The sequence below is a fragment of the Callorhinus ursinus genome, unplaced genomic scaffold (assembly GCF_003265705.2).
Source record: "Callorhinus ursinus isolate GAN/ISIS: 27379988/994484 unplaced genomic scaffold, GSC_fseal_2.0 scaffold6, whole genome shotgun sequence".
In the NCBI taxonomy this organism is placed as follows: domain Eukaryota; kingdom Metazoa; phylum Chordata; class Mammalia; order Carnivora; family Otariidae; genus Callorhinus; species Callorhinus ursinus.
Window position 1 is genome coordinate 68,714,693 of NW_027397068.1, and position 26,066 is coordinate 68,740,758.

A 26,066-nucleotide genomic window follows, 5' to 3' on the forward strand; every position below is an offset into this window, starting at 1 on the left:
TACGGCACATCCTCAGATGAGCAAAGATTTACAAGTAAACAGAAACTTACCTCTGGTTTAGGGACAAAAGCCTGACCCGGAATTGTCAAGATGTGCTGAACACTGCAGAGGTACTGGGCCATAACAGAAAGGCGACTACGCTGTTTGCTTCCTGTATTGGCTGTCAGTCTCTACGAAAGGACAAAAAGAAATTTTAGCAAATAATTAATTCAGTCTGATCAGATGGAATGCAGTCAATATTCTATTACCTATGGACACTAGGTGGAGTTTTGAGATAAATTTTAAAAGCACAGGCTATCTGACACATGATACACAGGCAGCACGAGGAACATTATCCTCCAATATCAATTGAAGTACACCTAAGAAGTGTGAATTATATCCTATATAATACACTCAGAAACCAAATAAGAAAACTTCCTTACCATTGCATGTTGAGGATTTTCAAAGCCCTATCATATTCTGTAGAAGAAGGTCCTATACGAAACAAGTCATCAATATATATTTGATGAGTGAAGAAATTAGCAAGCATAATTAAGAACTAAAGATGCTTATTTCATTTTATGAATTACCAAAAATCTATGAAGGAACATTTTCAATGGTGCACTTTTCTTTAAGTGTAATAAAACCTTGAATATTCAGAACTCTTGGAGAACTGTTTTGGAGAACTGATTTTTGCAAAAACCAGGAATTCATTCTTTTAAGAACCCAAACACTTTAATTTTAAAATTAGGTATATCTAAATTAACTCATAAATGCAATGCAATTTCAACCAAAATCTCAAAAAAAATTTTTTAAAGACCTTTAAATTAAATTCCATAAAATCTTATATGGAAAAGCCAAGGGCCAGGAATAGCCAGGAAGCTCCTGAAGAACATCAATAACATGAGGAGGGTTGGGGCAGACTCACTATAGCAGATATCAAAATTAAGGCAGTATGGTATTGCTACAGGCATAGACAAACACACCAATGGAACAAAGGTCTTAGACCCAAGCACATGTGGATATTTGCTATGTGACCGATGTGATGTAACAACCACTAACAGGAAAAGGATGGGCCGCTCAATAAGAGATACTGGTATAAGTAGGTATATCTACCGCAGGAAGAACTCCCTATCCTGTACCATTACCAAAAATAAATTCCAAGCGAATTAACAGTAAGTAAAAAGCAAAACTTTAAAATTTTTGCAAGTATTTATAAGTCAGTCAGAGAAAGACATGTATCATATGACCTCACTGACATGAGGAATTCTTAATCTCAGGAAACAAACTGAGGGTTGCTGGAGTGGTGGGGGGTGGGAGGGATGGGGTGGCTGGGTGATGGACACTGGGGAGGGTAGGTGCTATGGTGAGCGCTGTAAATTGTGTAAGACTGTTGAATCACAGACCTGTATCTCTGAAACAAATAATACATGTTAAAAAAAAAAAAAGATAGTAGGAAGGGAAAAGTGAAGGGGGAGCAATTGGAGGGGGAAGCGAGCCATGAGAGACTATGGATTCTGAGAAACAAACTGAGGGGTTTAGAGGGGAGGGGGGTGGGGGGATGGGTTAGCCTGATGATGGGTATTAAGAAGGGCACGTATTGAATGGAGCACTGGATGTTATACACAATGAATCATGGAACACTACATCAAAAACTAATGATGTAATGTATGGTGACAAACATAATAAAAAAATAAGTATTTATGACCCCACAGTAGGGAAAAATTTCTTAAAGATGCAAAAGTAGAAGCCATAAAAGACTGATATTTTGGATTAAAATTTAAAACTTCTGTATAATAAAAACAGTACAAACATAAGTCACAGACTGAGAGAAGATATCTGAAACTCCTGACAAAGGATTAGTGTTCAGAACATCGAAGAAACTCCTACACATTAATTGTCAAAAAACAAACAATAGAAAATATGGTAAGAAATATGATAAGAGCACCCAAATGAACCATAACCATAAACTATGCTCAACCACATTACAAATGAGGGACATACAAATTTAAATTCTAATGAGATACAATTTCATATCCGTGAAATGAACAAAATTTAAACAACAAAAAAGAACCTGGCAGAACCTAGAATTGGTGAATATATGGAGCCAGAGGAACTCCCATTTACTGCTAGTGAGAAGGGCAACTGGTACAAGCACTTCAGACTACAATTTGGCAATATATACAGGAAAGCTGAAGTTGAGTGCACCCTCCTAACCCTTTAAGTCTACCTTTAGGAATATATTGTACAGAACAGTTTATATACTCACATGAGGACATACTGTGTAAGAATGTTAACTGTAACACTGTACATGCATAGCTTCAAAAAAGGTAGAAAAACATAAAGGCCATTGACAGGAAGAAGTAAATGGTGTTACCAACATAGATCCCCAAATAGAAAATAATGAAGGGGCAGAAAATATGTAGAGTATGATTCCATTTATATAAAAACTTCAAAACATTATTTCTTATGGCTTCCTCTGTGTGTGTGTGTGTGTGTGTGTGTGTGTGTGTGTGTATCTATCACTGCCTGGGAATGATGAATATCCATTTTAAGAGAGTATAATAGGAGAGAGACAAAGGGGATAAAAGAGGGTACCAAGTATATCTACAATATTTTATTTCTTAAAAAAAGACATGAAAAATATGGCAATATGTCAAAATTGAATTAAAAAAATTAGGTGCACTGATTTTTAAAAAATGTATCCTGCCTCTCATGTTCTTAGAGTTCACTGGGTATTCTAAACCTCTTGTAAATGATACAGGGTCAACATTACAAACCACATAATTTAGCTTGTAAGAGCTTTGCCTTAAGTAAGATTTAAAAAATAGGTATTAAACTGAGATGCTCAGAAAATTTCCTATGGGCAAAGCTGTAGATTTTGTAGCATCTATTTTGTTACTCAGAAGCCATCCCTCCACCTCATCCCTCTTTTCAAATTACCTGCCTCTTATTTATATTTAGACATCTGAAGTTATTGGGAGGCTGAGTTCAGGACAAGTGATGAGTTGCTTTAGTATAAATGATAAAGTAAATTCTTCCTTACTAAACTGTAAAACCAAGAAATGTATATATTCTCAAACAAGTATCAAAACAAACACGGGAAGCACATATTTAAAGAATAAACTTATGGATCAAATGGTAAAAAATATTTCTAGCTCCTCATAAATTTCTTTTGGAGCTTAACTGTACCACTGGCATGAAAGCAAAAAACTCAAAGTGCACTGTACAACTGGCATACTTCAAAGCAGTTGTGTAAAACTAAAATCCAGCATGAACATAACCACAAAATTAAAGTATAAAACAAAATAAAAAGTCTACACTTGAAAATTATTTCATGCTGAATTCTCTCCCAACATTTTATTTTACATGTCAACGGTGTTTTCACTGATGAATTCAACAAAATTTTAAAAATCACTTTAACCCAAAAGTAAACAAAGGAGGCATGCAGGGTAAAACACTCTGGGCATCAAGACATGTTTAAGTATATTTCACTTAGAGCACTAGGCATTCACTCCTGCCAGGGAAGCCTGACCCATCCAAACTTTGCAGCAAATACACGTAGGCTGTGGAGATGAAAATGTGTGAATCGGATATCTGAATTTAGAAGAAAGCAGCACACACATACCTGTCCTGCATTCATTATGGAATAATTCAAGCCGCAGAGCAAAAAGCTCTGCAAAAGACTTCATTTAAAACTAGCACAAGCGTTAAATGGTCAATTAACCATTCAAACATAAGTTAATATTTCTGTGATAGGTTATATGTAAAGCTATGAAAATTCAAACTCCATTACAAGATAAAGGATTTTAACAAACAACAAAAGCCAGGAAACCAAACCAGTTAATTTTTCAGTAAAAGGAAACCTCTAACCCTTGAAATTTTAAAAGCATTCTGACTTAGTAAAAGAAAAACAAGGGGTCAAAGACTCCACAGGACAGTGTTTCTTCCTTATTCATCTAAAATGATTTTAAGTAGAAAAATTAGGCTTATTCTTGAGAAGCTACACAGCCAAGTATCAGGGACAATGAAAACTATATAATTACTGGTGAGGTGACTCCTTCCCTCCCTGTTACTGATGTGACCATTAAATACCCAGGGTCCCCTGAAGATGGGAGGACATAAAGAGGTTAATCCTGGACCCAGAAAGAAAGACCACAGATCCAGTCACGTGGAGAACATGAACATCATGACTTCAGCAGAAAACATATGACCTGTTTTCAAGTTCAGCTTTCCCTGTAACTAGCTCCATGACCTTCTGGAAGACATTAAACTACTCTGAGCCTCAGTTTCATCATCTATAAAATGAGGTTAGATGAGATTGGTTAAGGTCTCATTTACTGCTACACAATCTGATTCTATTTTATGAGCTGTAACTTCATACTGTCTATACGTTCTTTAATGTGTGTGAGCTGAATTCTTCTATTTAGACCCTGAAGACCTAGAGAGAAGGGAAGAAGACTGTGTTCATCTACTTCTGTTCTATAACTCACAAAGCCAAGCAAAGTGAATGTTTAAAAGTGGTATCTGTGGAATATAAAATTACAGATATGATAGTGTCAAGAGCAAACAAAAGTTATATAAGCAAATGCTGCTATATAGTCTCCTGTTGAAACTTTCACTTGCAAAATGTGAAAACTGCTCAGAAGATCAGTGTTAACTTATAAAGCATTCCATAAATTATAGACTCAATATAAACTCTTCTCAATATTCATACCAGAATTTAACTAAAATCAACATTGGTTTTTTTTTTTTTGGTTAAAGAAAAATAATTGCATGTGGTGGAGTTAAAGCAACACTATTATTAATAACAACTGACATTCTGAGTCACTGAAAATATTACTCCACCTCTTAAGCCTCTGTTCCTTTGCATTTCCCCCCAAAAGAATTAGAGTACATAGTGTTTTGCATCTCTATTGTGTTACTCAAGAAGAGAAATACCATAATAATCATGTTATCTGAGAAAAATAAAAGCCCAAGGACAAATCAAAAGGCTGAGGAAACAAAGAAAACTATTAATATGGGCTCAACTCAAACATACAGAAGAGAGTTAACAGATTCATGAGCAGGAAATGACACTGATCCTGGGAGAGTGGTAACGATGTAGTGTTCCTAACAAACACAAAAGGGTCCTACATTTTTGTGATGGAAAATTCTAAGACTACTTAAGAAAAAGATTTTATGGCTAAATACTCTAAAGCAAAGTTTCCTATCCTTGGCATTACTGACATTTTGGGCTGGTAAATGTGGAGTAATTTTCTGCTGTGAGGGGCTATCCTGTGTACTGAAGGATGTTTACCATCATCCCCAACCTCTATCCACTAGACACCAAAAGCACCCCCCAGTTGTGACAACCAAAAATATCTTCAGACAGGCAGAAGGTAATAGTATGGCAAAGTAGGAGGATCCTGAGCGTACCTCCTCCCATCACACACCACAGCTGCAGCTACATATAGAGGAATTCTCCCTAAGAATGACCTGAAGACTTGCAGAACAGTTCTTAGCTGTAAGTATAAAGACAAAGCCACAACAAGAAGGGAAAAAGGGACAAAGACACGTTCAGGAGAGGAACCAAACCCTGGAACTGAGACCCAAAAGTGGGAGGGGATATCATAGATGCAAAGGTCCTTCCTGAAAAGTGAGAGGTTACAGCCCCATACCAAGCACCCCCCACCCTGGGGATCTGCACAGGAAGATAAGCTCCCATAACTTGTTTTTGAAAATCAGCTGGGCTTAACTTCAGGAGAACTGGAGAGCTAGAGGAAACAGAATCCATGCTTAAAGGGATCACACACAATCTCACTTGTTCCGAGACCCACGACTGAGGCAGCAGTTTGAAAGGTGCCTGGGCCACACATAAAGGAAATTTACTGACTAGTTTTAGGGAGCATGCCAAAAGGGCAGGGTTCTAAAAGAACTTTATCCAAGAATAGAAATGCTGGCACGCACTATTCTTGCCCTCCTTCAGCCTAGACATCTGATGCTGGTGGGCACCAGTCTGACACTACCCGTATACCTTGCTAGCACTGCTTGCCCTAACCCAGAATTCCCCTGCAGACCTGTCTTGCCAAACCCACCTTCCTGGCAGACATTCCTTGGCTCCTGTCCCGCACACCTAGTAGATAGTCTCAGTGGAGATTGTTGCCTGTAAAAGCAACTCCTACTGGGAAAGTGGGCAGGGGATACCCCTGCCCGCCAGTGTACCTGCTGGAATCATGGCTCAGTCACAGCAGAAGGGTGCACACAGCCGACACAGGGGATACCCCTAAAGCACTTGGTTCTGGTGACCATGTTTCTAGGCCCCACAGCACACCTTCCATATAAGGCCAAGCCTTCAACGCCAGGAGTCAATGCTGACCTACCTAATTTATACAGAAACAAATACAGACAGACAAAATGAGCAGACAAAGGAATGGCTTCCAAACAAAAGGACAAGACAAAATCTCAGAAAAGAGCTAAATGGAAAAGAGATAAGCAATCTACCTAAATTGTGAGTTCAAAGTAATAATTATAAAGATGCTCATCAAACTTGGGTGAGGAGTGGATAAACTCAGAGGAGATTTCAACAAAAAGATAGAAAATATAAAAAAAGAACAAATCAGAGCTGAAGAATACAATAACCAAAATGAAAAATACAACAGAGGGAATCAACAGCAGATTAGAGGATGCAAAAGAACAGATCAGTGATCAGGAGGATAGGGTAATGGAAATCATTCAAGCTGAACAGCAAAAAGAAAAAAGAATGGAAAAAATGAGGACAGGTTAAGAGACCTTTGGGACAACATCAAGCATACCATAAGGGATACCACAAAAAGAGAGAAAGGGGAAGAAAACTCAATTTTAGGAAATAATAACTGAAAAATTACCTAATCTGGGAAAGGAAACCCAGGTCCAGGAAGCACAGATACCTCTGAACAAGATGAACCCAAAGAGGTGCACAAGGAGACACATTATTAAAATCTCAAAAATTAAAGACAGAGAATCTTAAAAGCAGCAAGAGAAAAGCAACTAGTTATGCACAAGGAAACATCCCTAAGAGCTGATTTTTCAGAAAATTTGAAGGCCAGAAGACATGATATGTTCAAAGTGCCTCAAGAAAAAAAACCTACAACCAAGAATCTCTACCCAGCAAGAAAGATTATCATTTGGAATTGAAAGTGAGATAAAGAGTCCCCAAACAAACAAAAGTTAGAGGAGTTCATTACCACTAAACCAGCCTTGCAAGAAATGTTAAAGGGACTTCTTTAAGCAGAAAAGAAAATACTGTAACAAGAAAATCATAAAATAAAAAATTTCACTGAAAAAGCAAATATTATACATTAAAGGTAGATCAATCCCTTTTATAAAGCTAGTATGAAGGTTAAGACAAAAGTAATCAAATCAACTGTACCTATAATTAGGAATACACAACATAAAAAGATATAAAATATGACATCGAATACATAAAACATGGACAGGGGATAAATCAGTAATGCTTTTAGAGTATGTTCAAACTTAAGCAACCATCAACTTAAGTAGATGACTATATACATAGATTGTTATATATGAACCTCTTTTGATATATACCTACATACATATATATCTCAAAACAAATGATACACAAAAAAAATCAAGAAAAAAGGAATAAAAGATCAACACTGAAGAAAGTCATCAAATCAGAAGGGAAGAGGGCAAGAGAAGAAAGAGAGAACTAGAAAGAAAACCAGAAAACAAGGAATAAAATCACAATAAGTACCTACCTATCAATAATTACTTTAAATGTGAATGGACTAAATTCTCCAATCAAAAGACACCAGGTGACAAGCAGACAGAAAAATAAGACCCATTTATATGCTGCCTACAAGAGAATCATTTCAGACCTAAAGACAGACTTAAAGTGAAGGGATAGAAGATATTCCATCAAATGAAAGTGAAAGAAAAAAAGTTGGGTAGCAGTACTTAACACTGGACAAAATAGACTTTAAAACAAAGACTAACAAAAGACAAAGAAGGGTGTTAGTAACAGAGGGATCCATTCCAACAAGGTTGAACAACTGTAAATATCTATGCGCCCAACATAGTAGCACCTAAGCATATAAATATATAGAGCAAATATTAAGACACAAAGGGACAAAATGTAATACAATAATAGTAGGAGACTTTAATACCTCCCTTATATCAAAATTGCTATTTCACCCAAACAGAAAATCAACAAGGAAACAGTGGCTTTGGATGATACATTAGACCAAATGCACTTAACAGATATACACAGAACATTCCATCTAAAAACAGTAGAATACACATTCTTTTCAAGTGCACACAGAACAGTCTCCAAGACAGATCACTTGTTGATACACAAAACAAGTCTCAATAAATTTAAGATTGAAATCCTATCAAGCAGTTTCCAACCACAATGATAGGAGACAAAAAAAATCAATTACAATAAAAAAACAAAACAAAACTGGAGGGGTGCCGGGGTGGCTCAGTTGGTTAAGGGCCCAACTCTTGATTTTGGCTCAGGTCATGATCTCAGGGTCATGAGATCAAGCCCCACGTCGGGCTCCATGCTCAGGGAGAAGTCTGCTTGAGATTCTCTCTCTCCCTCTGCCTCTCCCTGCCGCTGTTTGTGCTTCCGCTCTCTCAAATAAAATCTTAAAAAAACAAAAAACAAAAAAACACGAAAAAATACAAACCTGTGAAGGCTAAAAAAAAATACTATTAAACAACCAATGGGTCAATAAAGAAATCAAAGAAAAAATAAAAAAAATACCTTGAGACAAATGAAAATGGAAATACAAGATCCCAAAATCTCTGGCATGCAGCAAAAGCAGTTCCAAAGGGAAGTTTATAGAGAAACAGGCCTACCTCAAGAAATAAGAAAAATCTCATATATTTAACCTTATACTTAAAGGAGCTGGAAAAAGAACAAAGCCCAAAACTAGCAGAAAGAAGGAAGTAATGAAGATCAGAGCAAAAATAAATGAAACAGAGACTAATAAAAACCGTAGAAATGATCAATGAAACCAGGAGCTGGTTCTTTGAAAAGATGAACAAAATTGATAATGAAAATCCCTGAGCTTCAGTATTCTTTTTTTTTGGGGGGGGGGGTGGAAGGGCAGAAGGAGAGGGAGAGTGAGAATCTTAAGCAGATTCCACACCTAGTGTGGAGCCAGACGCGGGGCTCAATCTTACAACTCTGAGATCATGACCTGAGCTGAAATCAAGAGTCAGACACTTAACCAACTGAGCCATCCAGACGCCCCTCAGTATTCTTTTCTATCAAAAGCTAGTAAGTCACAAGGATGAAAGGTACAGCACGGGAATATAGTTAGTGGTAACTGTAATAGCATTGTATACTAAGAGACAATAGTTACACTTGGGGTGAACGTAGCATAACATACAGAGTTGTTGAATCACTATGTTGTACATGTGAAACTAAGGTAACGTTGTCTGTCAATGTCAATTAAAAAATACCTATCTCATTAGGTGGCTATGAGGCTTAAATAAAAAAACATGTAAAGTGGCTATTAGTAGGCATTCCATAAGTAATAGTTGATATTATCATTATTATCGTTACCACACAGGCAAATAAGAAACAAGGTGAGCATTCTGACTGCCTAGCTTGCAGCCTGGAAGCCATACTCAGGCTGCAGCACAGGCAGGAGTATAGAGCCCAGAGGTCTCCTCGATGTGAGAAGACAGAGGCCAGAGCTCTGGGAGGCCAAGGCAGCCAGAATTTGTGAGGAAGACTATTGGATATGGAAACACAGAGAGAGAGAGAGAGGGGAATGGGAGGGAGGAAGTGAGAGAGAGCTCCTGAGATATTCAGAGGGATACTTTCAAATCTTTGGCTGAGAATTGATCTGTAAGTGCATGAGGTTGGGAGGCTGGAGAAAGTACTATCAGAAAATATGACAAAATGGAGCTCACAGAGGACTAGAAATAGTTTGCACTCCCAACAGCCAAGTGAAGAACTCTTGAAATACACAGGGCACTGAATGCATTCCTCAGGTTGTGACTTAGTCACAGGACTTAATTAGCCTCAGATTAAAGGCTGCTAAGAACCTGTCATAACAAAGCTTAAAAAAGCAAACTTCAAACCAATCTGCAAGTGACTTATCTCTATGTGCCAGAGTAAAACCCCTACTCAACCCAATACAAGATCCAGCCCTCAACAAGATTAAAACAAAACAAAACCTCACAAAATCTAGTATCTTGTCAAAAATTGCCAGGCTTGCAAAGAAGCAGAAAAAAACAGGACCCATAGGAAGGGGGTGGGGGGGGAAACTGTAAAATAGTACAGAAATAACAGAGGTAGTGAAATTAATAGTCAAAGACCTTCAAACAGCTATTATAAATATTACACATATGCACAAAGATGCCAAGGAAAGCATGAACATAATGAGGTAAGGGAAAATATAAGACCCAAATGGAATTTCTAGAAGTAAAAATAAAATATCTGAAATGAAAAATAAATTAAGTAAAATTAACAACAGGTTAGACACTGCAAAAAAGAGCAATGAATTTGAAGACATGGTAACTGGAATTTTTTTTTTTTATATTATTATTGGTGCTTCTAAGGAAATGTGTTTAGAATAAAGTGTGATGCAGGTAAGTTCAATATATCAAGATATGTCAATATATCAAGAGCATTTGTTCATAAAAGATTATATACTACACAAACTATTCAAGTCATACAAAACCACTTTCTCAGTGTCTTTTCAACTGAGAAGAATCCTATTCAGTACACTTCCTCTCCTCAGGTGGTTCATACTGAGCAAGCTTTTGTGTTCAGTTTTTTATTTTCGTCTACAATAGCTTTATATTTCTCTTTCATTTCTGCTAATTCTAGGTGAAGCAGCTCTATATCTGGATCTTCTGGGTTAGCAGCTTCTAACTGACGCTTTAAAAAGTCCAAAGCACTATTAGGTTTCCCTGGTTCTTCATATAAGACTACCACAATACCTTCTTGGTCAGCACCCCTGACTTCAAGTACCTCCAGAGCTGCTCGTGCTTCAAGTGGGCGGCTTTGTAATGGGCCGCAGCGACAGCAGCAGCAGCAGAGCTGGTGCCCCAGACTGTGTCTGGTGGGCTCCAGTAACTGGAATTTTTATGATGGTGAGTTACTTTTATTTTTTATTTAATTTTTATGTATGGTGAATTATTAAATGGCTTCATGGGAGTTAACCAAATATTCAAGCATCTGTTAAATAATTTTTTTCTTTCTTTTTTGTTTCTACTGATGTATGATCCGATCGTTATCAAATATGAAGTTGCCTGAATCTGAGCCTTCGAATGTAGTCATCACTCTGTCTCATGAGTCACAGTACTTCAATTATTAGAGCTTTATAATACATTTTAACACCTCATAGGCAAGCCTTCTTTCATCACTCTTCTTTTTCAAAATTTCTTATCCATTCTTGCAGGTCCATTCCTCAAGATGATCCTGGGAACTTCACTACATTTCAAGATGTTATTGAAAAAACATAATTTGGAAAAAATGAAGCATCTTTATAACACTCATTTTTTCTTCCAGAGCTCTATTTCTCTTGGTTTATCTCAAGTGATCTTTTGAGACTCTTCAGTAAAGCTTTGTGATTATTTTTATATAGGTCCCTCTTTTTTCCTTAGGTTTCCAAAATAAACAGTTATAGGTTTCCCAATATTTTTACTCCTCTAATAGTGATATACTTTATTTGCTTCAATCCCTACTGTACTTAATTTTCTGTTCATTTATCACTAATTCAATCCTACACTCTCCCTAACTTATGTAACTATTCTTTCAGTTTATACAAACATGACAGATATTTTACCAAATTCTTGCTCTGCTTTGATGTGAATTGAATGTTCTTCTGAGGATTCCATGCTCTATCTTCTGTACTGGGCCTTCTGTTTCCTAGATTTCACACAATCTTTCTTCTTGGTGTCTCCAATCAGACCAATGCTTATATAGGCTTTGTCATTACATTAGAGGTGTTGATAGAGGTCAGTGAAAAACACTTTCCAATAACTGGTGCTAGGTTCGTTTGGATCATATATTAAAAACAGTAAAACTGGCTTCTTTTTCAACCACACACAAAAATCAATCCCAAGTGGATTACAGATGTAAATGTGAAAGATGAAACAATAAAACTTCTAGAAGATAACACAGAAGAGTATCTTCACGATATCAGGATATAAAAGGAGTTTTTCAATAAGACACAAAAAGCACTAACCATAAATTTACAATTAGAAACATCGGCTCTTCGGGGCACCTGCGTGGCCCAGTTGGTTAATCCTCTGCCTTTGGCTCAGGTCATGATCCCAGGGTCCTGGGATCAAGCCTCACATAGAGCCTGAGCCCGAAGACAGGAGTCTGCTTCTCCCTCTGCCCCTCCCCGCTGCTCTTGCTTGTACACTCTCTCGTGCTCTGTCTCTCTAGTGTGCTCTCTCTCAAATAAAATCTTTGAAATAAACAAAAAAAAATCTGCTCTTCAAAAGACACTGTAAAGACAATAACATGCAAAGAGTGGAAGAAATCTGCAAACATTTAATAAAAGACAAGTATGAAAAATATGTTAGAACTCCTCCAAATCAATGAGAAAAAGGCAAGCAATCCAACAGAAAAAAGGACAAAAGGCAAGCACTTCACAAAAAAGAGGTTATCTAAAAGGTCAATAAACATGCAAAATGGTGCTCAATCTGATTAAAAAATCAGCAAAAGACAAAATAAAACCATAATGACACACCATTCAGCTCTGATTAACCAAATCACACAAATGGCAACTGCAAGTACTAGCAAGGATATGGAGCAAAATGAACTTACACACATTTGGTGGGAATATAAACAGGCATAATGACTTCAGAGAACAATTTAGCATTATCTAGCAAAAGTGAAGATCTGCAGAACTTATGATCCAGCACTGCCACTTCTGGATATATACTCTAAGGAAAGCTTGCCTGTGTGCTCTAGCTGACATAAATAGAAGAATCTTCATGACAGTTTTGTTTGTAATAACAACACTAAAACTAATTCAGAGTTCTAAAACAGGGCAATGGACAGATAAATTATGAGTTAGTCAAAGAGTGGGTAGTATCTAGCTACACAAATAAACTACAGCTATGAGCAGCATGAGTGAATCAGGATAAAAAGAATACATGCTGTATGAATCCATTTGCATAAGTTCAAAAATGGAGAAAACTAAAGTATATTAATTATACAGCTAAGAATCTATGGGATAAACTAAGCAGGGAATAATAAGTCCCAAATTCCTGGTACTGATTACCTTAATAGCAGCTGGAGAACAGGAGATACAATCACATCACAATGAGCATACAAGGGGGTGTCAAAGATGTTGGGACTGTAACTACTGACTCGAGTGGTGGGGACTCGGGTATTCTTCTTCTTAAGCCACACAAATACGTCATATACTCTTCAGTATTTGTAGGTCATAATAAAAATTTTTAAAAAACACTTAATGGTCTGCAGATCCCCTCATTAAACCTCTGGAGCTCACAAACTGCCCTTGCCTACCCTGTAGGATTATTTTCTAGAGAGTGAACCTGGAACACTCCTGTCATGGGAATGCAGGCACAGCAGGCACAGCTGAAGGAGGGGATCAAGGGAAAGCCTACCTACGGCATAATGAGATGCCAACCCCCTTCCCTCTCTCCAAATCAATTACTACATTCTTTAACTATCATTAGTTAAATGTTTTTCTCATTGATATGAACTTATTAAGTTCAATATATCAATTTCAACATATCATATGCCAATCCTTATGTATTCCTGTATCACCAATATCCCACAGGTTTTATCTGTCTCTAATTGTTCTATGGCCCTATTGAGTCCCAGCATGGACTACACTGCCTTTTTGGCTGGCGGCACATCATTCATGTTCTCCATGGAGAGCTTAGAGCAGTTACGCCTGTCATCATCATTACAGGTTTAACTTTTGGTTGAGCTGTTGTTGCTTTGTGCGTGTAATGGGAGTATTAACTTAGAAAACATAGTCTGTGACAAAAATGCAGTATTATTGTGTTCTGGAATTTGATCATGTGATAAAATAGCCAAAAAAAAGTTAAAACTCACCTCTGCCACTTCCTTTTGAAAAGTCAACATCATCTGGGTTCTGCCATAAACAAAAGGTCCACCTCTACAAGAAACATTTTCAAGCCACTTGATAATCAGCGGAGTTGATACATTAAAAGGCAGATTTCCAATAACATGTACATTTGGAGGATCTGGTAAGCAGGAGAAAAAAACAACCTGTAACGATTTTATTAATGGATTCTGAATACAATTTTAGCTAAGAGTAAAATCAAACTGCATACTAATAGTATCAAACAAAAATATATAAAAAGATATGGCTAAGTATTTTTCAGTCCATTTATTCTTCAAAAGCAATGTTTTCTCACAATCAGCTTTGAATTATTAAGAAAAAAATTCTAGGGGCACCTGGGTGGCTCAGCCGTTAAGCATCTGCCTTCAGCTCAGGTCATGATCCCAGGGTCCTGGGATCGAGCCCCGTGTTGGGCTCCCTGCTCTGCGGGAAGCCTGCTTCTCCCTCTCCCACTCCCCCTGCTTGTGGTCCCTCTCTTGTGGTATCTCTCTCTGTCAAATAAATAAATAAAATCTTTAAAAAAAAAAAGAAAAGAAAAAAATTCTACCTTAATTACTGCTCAAAGTCCTTAGGTTTTTCAGCTTAGGAAAAATATGAAAAAGACTTGGTTTGAGGAAAAAGACAATTGATCTGGACATGATATGGTCCAAGTATCTGCACCTAGATGATGCTGTTAGAGGGTCAGATGCCCAGGAAGGGGATACTGGCTGCATATACAGACGGAAGTGTCTGCGATATACACGTGGTCAGTGAAACCACGGGAGCAGAGTCCTTCAGGCCAATCTGTAGCACGAGGAAGACGCTCAAAAAAGAAAAATCTCAGGAACAACATCTAAGAGGAGGTGGGTGGAAAAATAACCACCAGCAAAGAATAGCTACAGAAAGCTCACACAATGTAAAAGGAAGAACAGGAGAACCTGGTATCAGGGAAGACAGGAGCAGAGATAACCTCTGGAACAGAGTAGGCAACAGTCACATAAATGCCTGAGAGCTCAGTCAGATAAGGTCTGAAGAGGAAATCAGGAGGTCAGTGTGACTCCAGCATGGCTGGGGCAAGGCTGGAAACCTGGAGTCAGTGTGCTTAGAAGAGAATGGCATGTTGGAAGGCGGGGACAGGCAGTGCCGACCTCTCTGAAGAAGCCCGGCCGTGGAGAGGCCGGAGACAGGAGGCAGTTAGATGGAGGCCCACAGTAGCACCTGCATCTGCTTTGATGGGTTTCACAGGCAAGTAATACACCCCACCTATCTATGTGTCCCAGCGAGCTGGCACATAGCAGGTACCCAATAAACAGTCTACAGATGAAGAGTGCCTTGGCTGGTCACTGAATGTGAGACCATGGAAATTAGATGGGGCGTGGTTTACTAAAACATTTCTTTTTTCACCATTTGTAAAAATTTAACAGTCATAGTTTATCCCATCCTTACATGGTATCATAAAAATTGCAAGTTTATTTGAAGAGAATTCTGAACATTTAAAAAATATGAGACAAGTAAATTAGAATTTAAAAAAAGGAATTAGATTTATTATTTTGGAAAAAAGAAAAAATTACAATGCATAGCACCTATTTAATTCTGTTCTGATAATATTTAATATAAATGTATAATAACATTTGTAACATATAATAACATAAATATTTGTACTATAAATAATAAAAGAAAATAATAAAAAACCCCAAATCACTTACCATCCTCCCACCGTCTTTTAAGACTTCCTGGAAAAGCCCTTTCTATCTTAAATGTCAACACATCTCCATGGACAATTCTCAGTTTTCCAGGTGCTGCATCAGAAAGCATCTAATTTACAAAAAGGTCAATAAAATGAGCTCATACTTTAGAGGATAGTGAAACACACACACACACATACTCTCTCTCTCTCTATATATATATATATATATTTTTTACTTCAGATCTGTGCATCAAATCAGTATGAAAAGGCAGAGACTAAGAGTGATCACTAATGAACTAAGAGTACACCGTGTCTACTGCAATAGACAATCCTGATGTTTCATTTCTAACACATATGAATGACCTATGATGGTAACAGATTATAGTAGAGCAATAGCTTATAATTTCACAAATAATATATTAACATAATTCTGACCCCCAGAATAACTTGCATTTCTGTACAGATTTAGCAAAAACTCAATTCCTATCTGCAAGGTTTTTTGTATTTTTTTTTTAAGATTTTTATTTGAGAGAGAGGGAGAATGAGCAGGGAGTAGGGGCAGAGGGAGGGAGAGAGAGAAACAGCAGGGAGCCTGACTTGGAGCTCGATCCCAGGACCTGGAGATTATGAGCTGAGCAGAAGGCTTAACCGACTGAGTGACTCAGGTGCCCCTCTATCTCCAAGTTTTTAAATTATAGACTAAGGACATTAAAATATTGAGAACTATTTGGGAATAAATCATAAAGATGAACTTAATTCAATAAATCTTTATAGCCTAAATACATACAAAGAATTTTACATATTACCAAGAGCTATAACCTAATCTAACAGTAGATTCAAATCAAGTAGAAAGTCATTTGTCATTGCCAAGCTACATGTGGCACCGAGACACTCCCCTGACATTCCTAATCTTACTATTTCTTGATCCACAGGCACTTTCAACCTAATGAATTAACTATCCCGCATGTTTTACCAATAGCTACCTTCTAGCCTATTTCTACTTTCCAACCACTTGTTTTCGTTCCTCTTCCTTTAGTCTAAGTATAAAAGGAAAAAAAGGGGGGGGGAAGTACCCTTTTCTTTCTTATTTTTCTTCATTTTATCTACCTTAGCACCATACCTTGAGAAATGCTCTCACAGTACTAAAGTGTTGGCACCCATATGAAAAGCGCCTTGAAACTAAGCCATCTATATATTTGTATTGCTTTAAGGGCCCCTGTACCCAACACAAAACTTATTCTTAAAGTCCTTGGCTTAAAAACAAAAAACAAAAAACTCCAAAATCCCAATCCAGATGCAGTCCCTGACGCTTACAAAGTTTAAAATGCAGGAGTGAATGCAACTGATGAGAACAAACATCCCTGCTAATATAGATTATAAAGAAGAGGTGACCCTCTTTCCACATCAAGTCTCACCTCAAGGAGCTCAGACACCCTTGGCTCCAAATCAGGGAACTTCTGCCCTGAGCACCCCTTACTCCTCTAGCTCAGTTAAAGCTGATTCTCTCTACTAACCCTTCCCTTGCCTAATTCTGGCAACTGATAGGAAGGATGAAAGAAACATCACAGAAGCCAGAGAGGAGACCCTGGACCCAAGCACCTAGTTTGTAGATTACTTCTGCCTTTGGGTTAATGCTATGTCTCGCATATGCTTCTTTACAGCATTTATAACATACTATATTGTGATTGTGTACAGAGAGGCTTCTTTCCCATGTAATAACATATGCTCCTTAAGGGTAGTATCTGTTTCTCATCTACTTTAATGTCCCTTGCAGCTACAACAGCACACAGTAGGTGCTTCACATTTTTTGATAAGTGAATGACCAACTGTAAAACTGGAACCTTCCCCTCCCAGACCGAGATTTGAGGGTCCCAAAATCTGTAAGGTCAAGAAACTTGCAAAGATTTATTTCACTGATAAATCAGGTAGAATTATATAAGTAACATTTCGGAAATTCAGAGCTCAAATGCTTATACTGGTAAGAAGCTAAACATTTTCAATTTGGGAATCATCTAGTTTAGTACGTTTCATCATGGTAGTTTAGCAAAAATAACTGCGTACTTCTGATATTAATGTACTTATGGATTATTTTAAATTACCAAGATTTGCTAAAACTTAATCTGATGAGTTCCAGACAATAAATCATCAAAAACATAATATCCTCAATACATTATGAATAAAAAAGGAGCTAGTTCTCTGTAGGACAGGCTCTTACTATATAAAAACTGTGTATTTAATAGCATTTACTATCAATGAAGAATGTTTTTTTCTATAATTATGCTTCACATAATTAAAACAAATTAGCATACCAAAAACAGAAAGGCAGAAGAACTAAAAGCTTATGCTTCATAATATCAATATATAGAAAGTAATAATTAGTAATTAAGACTACAACAAAACAATGTAAACTTGGCTCTTTGGCATTAATATACATGCTCTGATAACCACGTTTGAAATGTTCATTTTTTTCTACAATGACACATATAGCTGCATACCAGAAAACTGATATAACACACATTAACCTTCCTTTCCTAGATTTAAAGTTGCATTTCTATCCTATTTCTTTTGGATGCCCCTTCAGGCTTAAGTCTCAGTCAATGACGAAGCAAATCCTCCCATTCTTTAAAAGGTCCATCTTTTAAGACCACTTTGTAGCTTGGTCGTCCCCTTTCAGACTCCCCACTGCAGAAGGAATGAATATTGGTGACCACAGCTTTAAGTGAAGTCCTTGAAACAATTATGGGGGGAAAAAACACTATACAAACTGAAATTATAGTATGATTACAGACAACAGCCATTTAAACACCTAATGATATTCAGCAATGACACATGAACACTTTCCTACCAACCACTAATAGAGAAAGATGTTTTCATTATCCTGACAATATTTGGGGGATGGTGGAGAGGTGGGAAAGATCACCGTTATAGCCCTTCAAGAATACTGCTACATTACACTTTAAAACCCTGATGGTGTTAGCTCATAATGTGCTCAAAGGCACAGCCTACTATGAATGCAAGCACTTGATTACAGCCAAATGAGTATTTTTACAGACACTCTTAAATTGTTCTATCATTTTTATTTTAGTTTTCAATCCTGTATCCTTCCAAAATGAGATTTAAGTCACCTTAGAGTAAAAGGCATTCATTAGCTAAGGCTGTAAAAGAAGAAACAGAAAACCAAACCATGAAAAGGAGAAGCACGTATTTAAATCCTAGAGGTGTTAACTCACAATTTATATACTGAATTACAGAATTTTTAGTGTCTACTGGAAATAATTATACTAAATCCCCAAGAGAGAAAATGGTTTTTTTGTAGCATTAAGTTTTATAAGGGACATAGGGAACAAAATAATGGCGAATGCCTTTAATAAAAATGAGGAAACAAATGCAGGAGAATTCTTCATTTGGTGATTTAAAAAATCTCTCTCTTCTAAGTCAAGGTCTTAGAGATAGCTTTTCCACAGGAGGCAAGTAACTATGGTCCACCTAGGTAATTTGTTGGTGATCTAATCTGATGAGGAAATAATTTATGCAACTCTTGGAACTTAGACACAACTAGAAATTCCTTGAGAACAAAGAACTATACTGACTGGTCATTTTGTATGTTTTATGCCACCTTCTCATCATGAGGGGCTCATGGCAACCAGCACTATACAGTGAGCTAAAGCATTAATTACACAGCCTGGTGGTATTACCTTCTTTCTGACTTGCTACATAGTAGGAACCCAAACATTGTTGAAGTGCTGGACAGAAGTGTTAGGCAAACTATATGAGAAAGAATCTGTAATATAGAACATGACAGATGAAAGACAAAATTTGTATTCTTCTAAAGAACACATAAAAAAGACTAATGCTATTATTCAAAAGAATTTAAGACAATGTTAATATAGATTTTTAAGGTGAAGATTACAGCATGATTTCAAAAAGTCAACTTGTTTTGTTTTTTAAATAGGACCCAAACACGCATAGCATAAATTAATTTACTCAGCCTCGTCAAGGATTTAGAGATTTGATTTAGTAAACTTTCTATTCAACCAGCAGTTAACATTTCTTAAAAAGAAACTTACATAGTATCATGTCCTGTCTTTTTCTTGTCCAGTTGCTGTGGCTAGGACTTCCAGTAATATAACAAATAAAAATGGGGAGAATAGACATCCTTGTCTTGTTCCTGATCTTAGAGGAAAAGCTCTCAGTTTTCCACTATTGGGTATGACATTAGCTGTGGGGTTTTTCACAATATCATGTTGAGGTATGTTCCCTCTAAACCTATTTTGTTGAGTTTTTATCATGAATGGATGTTGTTCTTTGTCAAATGCTTTTTCTGCATCTAGGATCATATGGTTTTTATACTTTCTCTTATTAATGTCATGTATCACATTGATTAGCGAATACTGAACCACCCCTGCATTCCTGGAATAAATCCCAGTTGATCAAGGTGAATGATTTTTTTGAATAACAATGAAGCAGCAGAAAGAAAAATTAAGGAAATAATCCCATTTATAACTGCACCCAAAATAACAAAATGCCTAGGCATAAACTTAACCAAGGAGGTGAAAGACCCATACTCCGAAAACTATGAAACACTGATGAAAAAAATTGAAGATGACACAAGTGGAAAGGTATTCCATACTCATAGACTAGAAGAGTCAACATTGCTAAAATGTCCATAATACCCAAAGCAATCTACAGGTTCAATGCAATCCCTATCAAAATACCAACATTTTTCACAGAACTAGTACAAATTACCCTAAAATTTATACGGAACCACAAAAGACCGCAAATAGCCAAAGCAAACTTGAAAAAGAACAAAGCTGGAAGTAACACAATCCCAGATTTTCAGATATACTGCAAAGTTATAGTAATCAAAATAGTATGGAACTGGCAAAAAAAAAAAAAAACAAAAAAAAGAAAACAGGCACAGAGATTAATGGAGCAGAATAGAGAGCCCAGAAATAAAACCATGCTTCTTTGGTCAATTAATCTTTTACAAAGGAGGCAAGAATATATAATGGGGAAAAAGATGATCTCTTCAACAAATGGTGCTTGGAAAACTGGACAGCTACATGCAAAAGAATGAAACTCTACCACCTTCTTACATCCTACATAAAAATAAACTTAAAATGGATTAAAGATCTAAATGTGAGACCTGAAACTGCAAAACCCCTAGGAGAAAACATAGGCAGTAATTCCTTTGACACTGGCCATAAAAACAGTTTTTCTAGATACATCTCCTCAGGCAAGGGAAACAAAAGCAAAAATAAACTACTGGGACTAACCAAAATAAAAAGCTTTTGCAGAGTGAAAGAAAAATCAACCAAACATAATATCCAAAATATATTAGGAACTTCTACAACTCAACCGAAAAAAACCAAATTATTCTATTAAGAAATAGGCAGAGGACCTCAGTAAACATTTTCCAAAGAAGACATACAGATGGTCAACAGAAATGAGAAGATGCTCAACATTGCTAATCCGAGAAATGCACATCAAAACCACAGTGAGATATCACTTTATACCCATCAGAATGGATAAAATAAAAAACACAAGAAATAACAGGTGTTGGTGAGGATGTGGAGAAAAAGGAATCCTGTGTACTACCGTTGGTGGGAATGCAAATTGGTATAGCCACTGTGGAAAACAGTACGGAAGTTCCTCAAATATTAAAAATACAATTACCATAAAATCCAGTAATTCCACTACTGGGTATTTACCTCCCAAAAAGTAAAACACTAATTTGAAAAGATATATGTACCTCCTTGTTTACTGCAGCATTATTTATAACCAAGATATGGAAGCAGCCCATGTGTCCATGGATAGGTGAATGGATAAAGAAGATGTGGTGTATATATATGAAATATTACTCAGGCATAAAAAAGAATGAAATCTTCACATTTGCAGCAACACAGATGGACCTAGGGGATATAATGCTAAGTAAAATAAGTCAGTCAGAGAAAGACAAGTACCATATGATTTCACTTATATGTGGAATTTAAAGAACAAAACAAACAGAAAAGAGAAAAATAGAAAAATCAGAATCTTAAATATAGAGAGCTAACTAGTCATTGCAGAGGGGAGCTGGGTAGGGGAAGAGGTGAAACAGATAAAGAGAATTAAGAGTACATTATCTTGATGAGCACTGGGAAAGGTATAGAATTGCTGATTATACTGTCCACCTGAAACTAAAACAACACTATGTTAATTGTACTTCAATAAAAAAACTTGTGAAAAGAAAAAAAAGAACTTATAGATAGAATCCTTCCATACAATATCACATAATTCTCTTCCTTAAGTTGAGAACAGTGAACCCAATTTCATCCTTTTCTTGATGACCAGGGTCACTGTTGCCTGTAGAGTAACAGCTTCAATGGTTATGATCCCTTACTACTGAGTTTTTTTTTTTTAGTTTTTATGTTTGCTTTTTATAGCTTTTCTGCCACTGTTACTTCTTGCTGTTGTCAGTGGGTCTGCCTCTAGCACTGATCTCTGTACTTCTAATTTGTAGTGGACTAGGAAATCACTTTGGCTGTAGGCCACCTTTTACTTGTTTGCTGGGTTTTGATTAACTATAGCTGTAGCTGTATCAAGTGAGTCATGTGTGATGTAATCATGTCACAGCAGAAAGTAAGGCAATCTTTTCTTTTGTAAAATTTGCTAGAGATGAAAGAATTTACAAGTTTTATTATCTCTGTTGAAAAACAGTTCCTTTTGCTGGGATGACTAAATTATTTATATATCCATTTATAAGATGACAGAGAAGGGGCATCATTATAATAGCAACCATTTACTGAATACTGGCAATAGCCAGGCTCTTGACATGCCAATCTCTTTACATAAATTTCCATCTATCCTTACAAGGATCACAAATGATAGCGATTATTCCCATGCTGCAGATGAGAAAGCTGAAGCTAAAAGTGGTTCAACTGCAAGCTCAAGATCACAAAGCTAGTATGTGCTATTTCTGAGATCTGACACCAATCCTGTGAGCTTTCTATCCTGCCTGTCAAGTAGAAATAATCAGTTTACCTATCATAAAACTCAGAGGTGATACTATCAATAATCATGACTTAATGTTTCCATAATTCCATGAAATAAGCACATAATAATTAAGAAGAATCCTAGAGCTTCTTACTCTAAGATGGAGTATAAATACCAGGTAGTCTCTTCTGGTTTAAACAGATAAAAATGGACAAAATAGATGAAACAACAGTTTTCAGATGCTGGACAGCAGGAAACGCAGGAAAACCTGCAGATCCACCACGAAGCTCAAGGAGCCCTACACAAAAGAAACATGAAGAAAAGGACACCAAGGTGCACCATGATGAAATTGCTCAAAACCAGTGATAGAGAGTAAATCTTAAAAGAAGCCAGAGAAAAAAGGCAGAGGGGCAAAGATAAGAATGACAACAGATTTCTTGTCAGAAACAATGCAAATGAGAAGACAGGGGAGCAACATTTTTTGACTACTAAAAGAAAATAAACTGCCAGTATGTTTTTCAAAAACAAAGGCAAAATTGGGTGCCTGGGTGGCTCAGTTGGTTAAGCAACTGCCTTCAGCTCAGGTCACAATCCTGGAGTCCTGGGATCGAGTCCCATATTGGGCTCCCTGCTCAGCAGGGAGTCTGCTTCTCCCTCTGACCCTCCTCCCTCTCATGCTCTCTGTCTCTCATTCTCTGTCTCTCGCAAATAAATAAAATCTTAAAAAAAAAATTAAAAAAAAGGCAAAACAAAACACTTTTTAAGACATACAAACACTGAAAGTTCTGTCACCGACAGATCCACAGTTACAAAAAATGCTAAAGAAAGTATTTCAGGTAGAAAGAAAAAAATACTAAATGGAAATATGGATGAGGGAGCGCTCAAAATAGTAACCATATGGGGGGCACCTGGGTGGCTCAGTTGGTTGAGCGTCCAACTCTTGCTTTCAGCTCAGGTCTTGATCTCACGGTTGTTGAGTCTGAGCCTTGTGCTGGGCTCCATGCTGAGTATGGAATCTACTTAATACAAAAAAAAAAAGGTAACCAAATAGGTAAATATGTAACATTGTTTCTTATTACAGTTGACCCTTTAACAACAGGGTTTGACAGCACTGGTCAGTCCACTTACATGCAGATTTCTTACAGTACTGTAAATATATTCTCTCATTTTTTTTTTTTTTAAGATTTTGAGAGAGAGAGCATGGGCACACACAGGGGTAGGACCAGAGGGAGAGGGACAAGCAGACTCCATGCTGAGATCAGGACCTGAGCTGAAAACAAGAGTCAGATGCCTAACTGACTGAGCCATCCAGGTGCCCTTCCTTACGATTTTTTTAATAACATTTCCTTTCTCTAGCTTACTTTATTATAAGAATACAGCACATAACACACGTAACACACAAAGTATGCATTAATTGATTGGTTATTGGTAAGGCTTCTAGTTAACAGTAGACTTCAGTAGTTAAGTTTCTGGGGAGTCCAAAGTTATACGTGGATTTTCAACTATGTGGGAGTTAGCACCCCTAACCACCACATTGTTCAAAAGTCAACTATATTGAAATCTTTAATATAGAGTTGACTTTTAAAACAAAAATAACATTGTCTTGTGAACTTTACAACATATGGAGAAGTATAATGTATGACAACGGTACAAAGGCATGCAAGGAGAAATACAAATACACTAACTATTGTAAGATTTGTATGCTATACATAAAGTGGCATTTTATTACTTGAAGATAAATTGGGATACTTTAAAGATGTATAACCATATACCGTCAATAAATTACTAAAATAGTAAACCAGAGTTATAGATAAAAATTGCAGCAGGCGGCATACTAGCCCCACAAAGATGTCCACATCCTAATCCCTGTGACTATATTACCTTACATGGTAAAAAGGACATTGCAGATGTGATTAAAGATCACAAGATGGGGAGATTATCCTAGATTATCTGGGTGGACCCAACATAATCAATCACACGGACCTTAATAAGAGTGAGACAGAAGGATTAAAGTCAATAGTAGATACAGAAGCAAGACGTTCAGGGACTAATAAATGCAAGTGGCCTCCAGAAGCTGAAAAAGGCAAGGAAACAATTCTACCCTGAAGCCTCCAGAAAAGGAATAGAGCCCTACTGACCTTCATTTTAGACTTCTTATCCCCAGAACTGTAAGAGAATAAATTTGTGTCATTTTAAGCTATTGCATTTGTGGTAATTTGTTACAGCAACAATAGAAAACTAATACAGAAGGCAGAGATGATCAGATTGATGAGAAAAAAGCAAGACCCAGCTATATGCTTCCTACAAGAAATGCATTTTAAATATAAAGACACAAATAAAAAGGATGAAAAACTTTATCACTCTAACATTAAACAAAAGAAAGCTGGAATGGCTACATTATCAAGGTAGATTTTAGAGGAAAGAATATCACCAGGGGTCATGGAGATCATTTCATAATGACAGAGGAACCAATTCATCACAAAGACATAACAGTCCTAAATGTTCATGCACCTAATAACAGTGCTTCAAAATAGATGAAAGAAAAACTGATAGAACTGCAAGGAGAGACAGACAAGTCTGCAGTTAGAACTGGAGATTTCAATACCCTTCTCTTAATAAATAATAGAACAAACAGAAACTCACATAGAAGACTTGAATAACCCCAACTTGACCTAACTGAAATTTCTGTAGCATCCAACAACAGAAGAATGCGTATCCTTTTTCACCAAAATGCATATCCTTACAGGGGAATACACTTTTTTTTTTTTTTAAAGATTGTATTTATTTATTTGACAGAGAGAGACACAGCGAGAAAGGGAACACAAGCAGGGGGAGTGGGAGAGGGAGAAGCAGGCTTCCTGCAGAGCGGGGAGCCAGATGCAGGGCTGGATCCCAGGACCCTGGGATCATGACCTGAGCTGAAGGCAGATGCTTAACAACTGAGCCACCTAGGCACCCTGGGGGGAATACATTCTTTTCAGCAGAATACATATTCTTTTCAAATGCATCAGGAACACTTACCAAGACAAACCATATGTACACCATAAAACAACTATAAATTAAAATTACTCAAGTCATGCTAAGTATGTTCTCTGATCACAATGGAATGAAAAACTAATAACAGAAAGATATCTGAAAAACACCAAAATTTACAAGCTAAATGATACACATCTAAGTAACCCAACAAGTCAAATAAGAAATAAAAAGGGAAATTGGAGTTGAAGGTTTATACGGGAATTCCAAACTTCTTCCAGAAGTCTTTAGGTCTAATATCTCAACAAAATTTAAAGTAAATTAGTAAATTTCATTCATTATGAATGAATGAAAATGAAAACACAACCTATCAAAATCTGTGGGATTCTGCT

General features: G+C 36.8%; 1 protein-coding gene and 1 pseudogene across 1 annotated transcript in view; both read right to left on the reverse strand.

Moving 5' to 3' along the window:
* Positions 1-26,066, reverse strand: part of TFB1M (transcription factor B1, mitochondrial) — a 66,372-nt gene that overhangs the window by 30,212 nt on the left and 10,094 nt on the right. The window contains exons 3-5 of the mRNA XM_025866375.2: positions 15,746-15,854; positions 14,030-14,181; positions 51-170 (exon numbers count right to left, since the gene is read on the reverse strand). Coding sequence (XP_025722160.1) covers positions 51-170; positions 14,030-14,181; positions 15,746-15,854 — 381 coding nt within the window. The remainder of the gene's footprint in view (positions 1-50; positions 171-14,029; positions 14,182-15,745; positions 15,855-26,066) is intronic.
* On the reverse strand, positions 10,627-11,823 carry LOC112819414 (c-Myc-binding protein pseudogene; annotated as a pseudogene).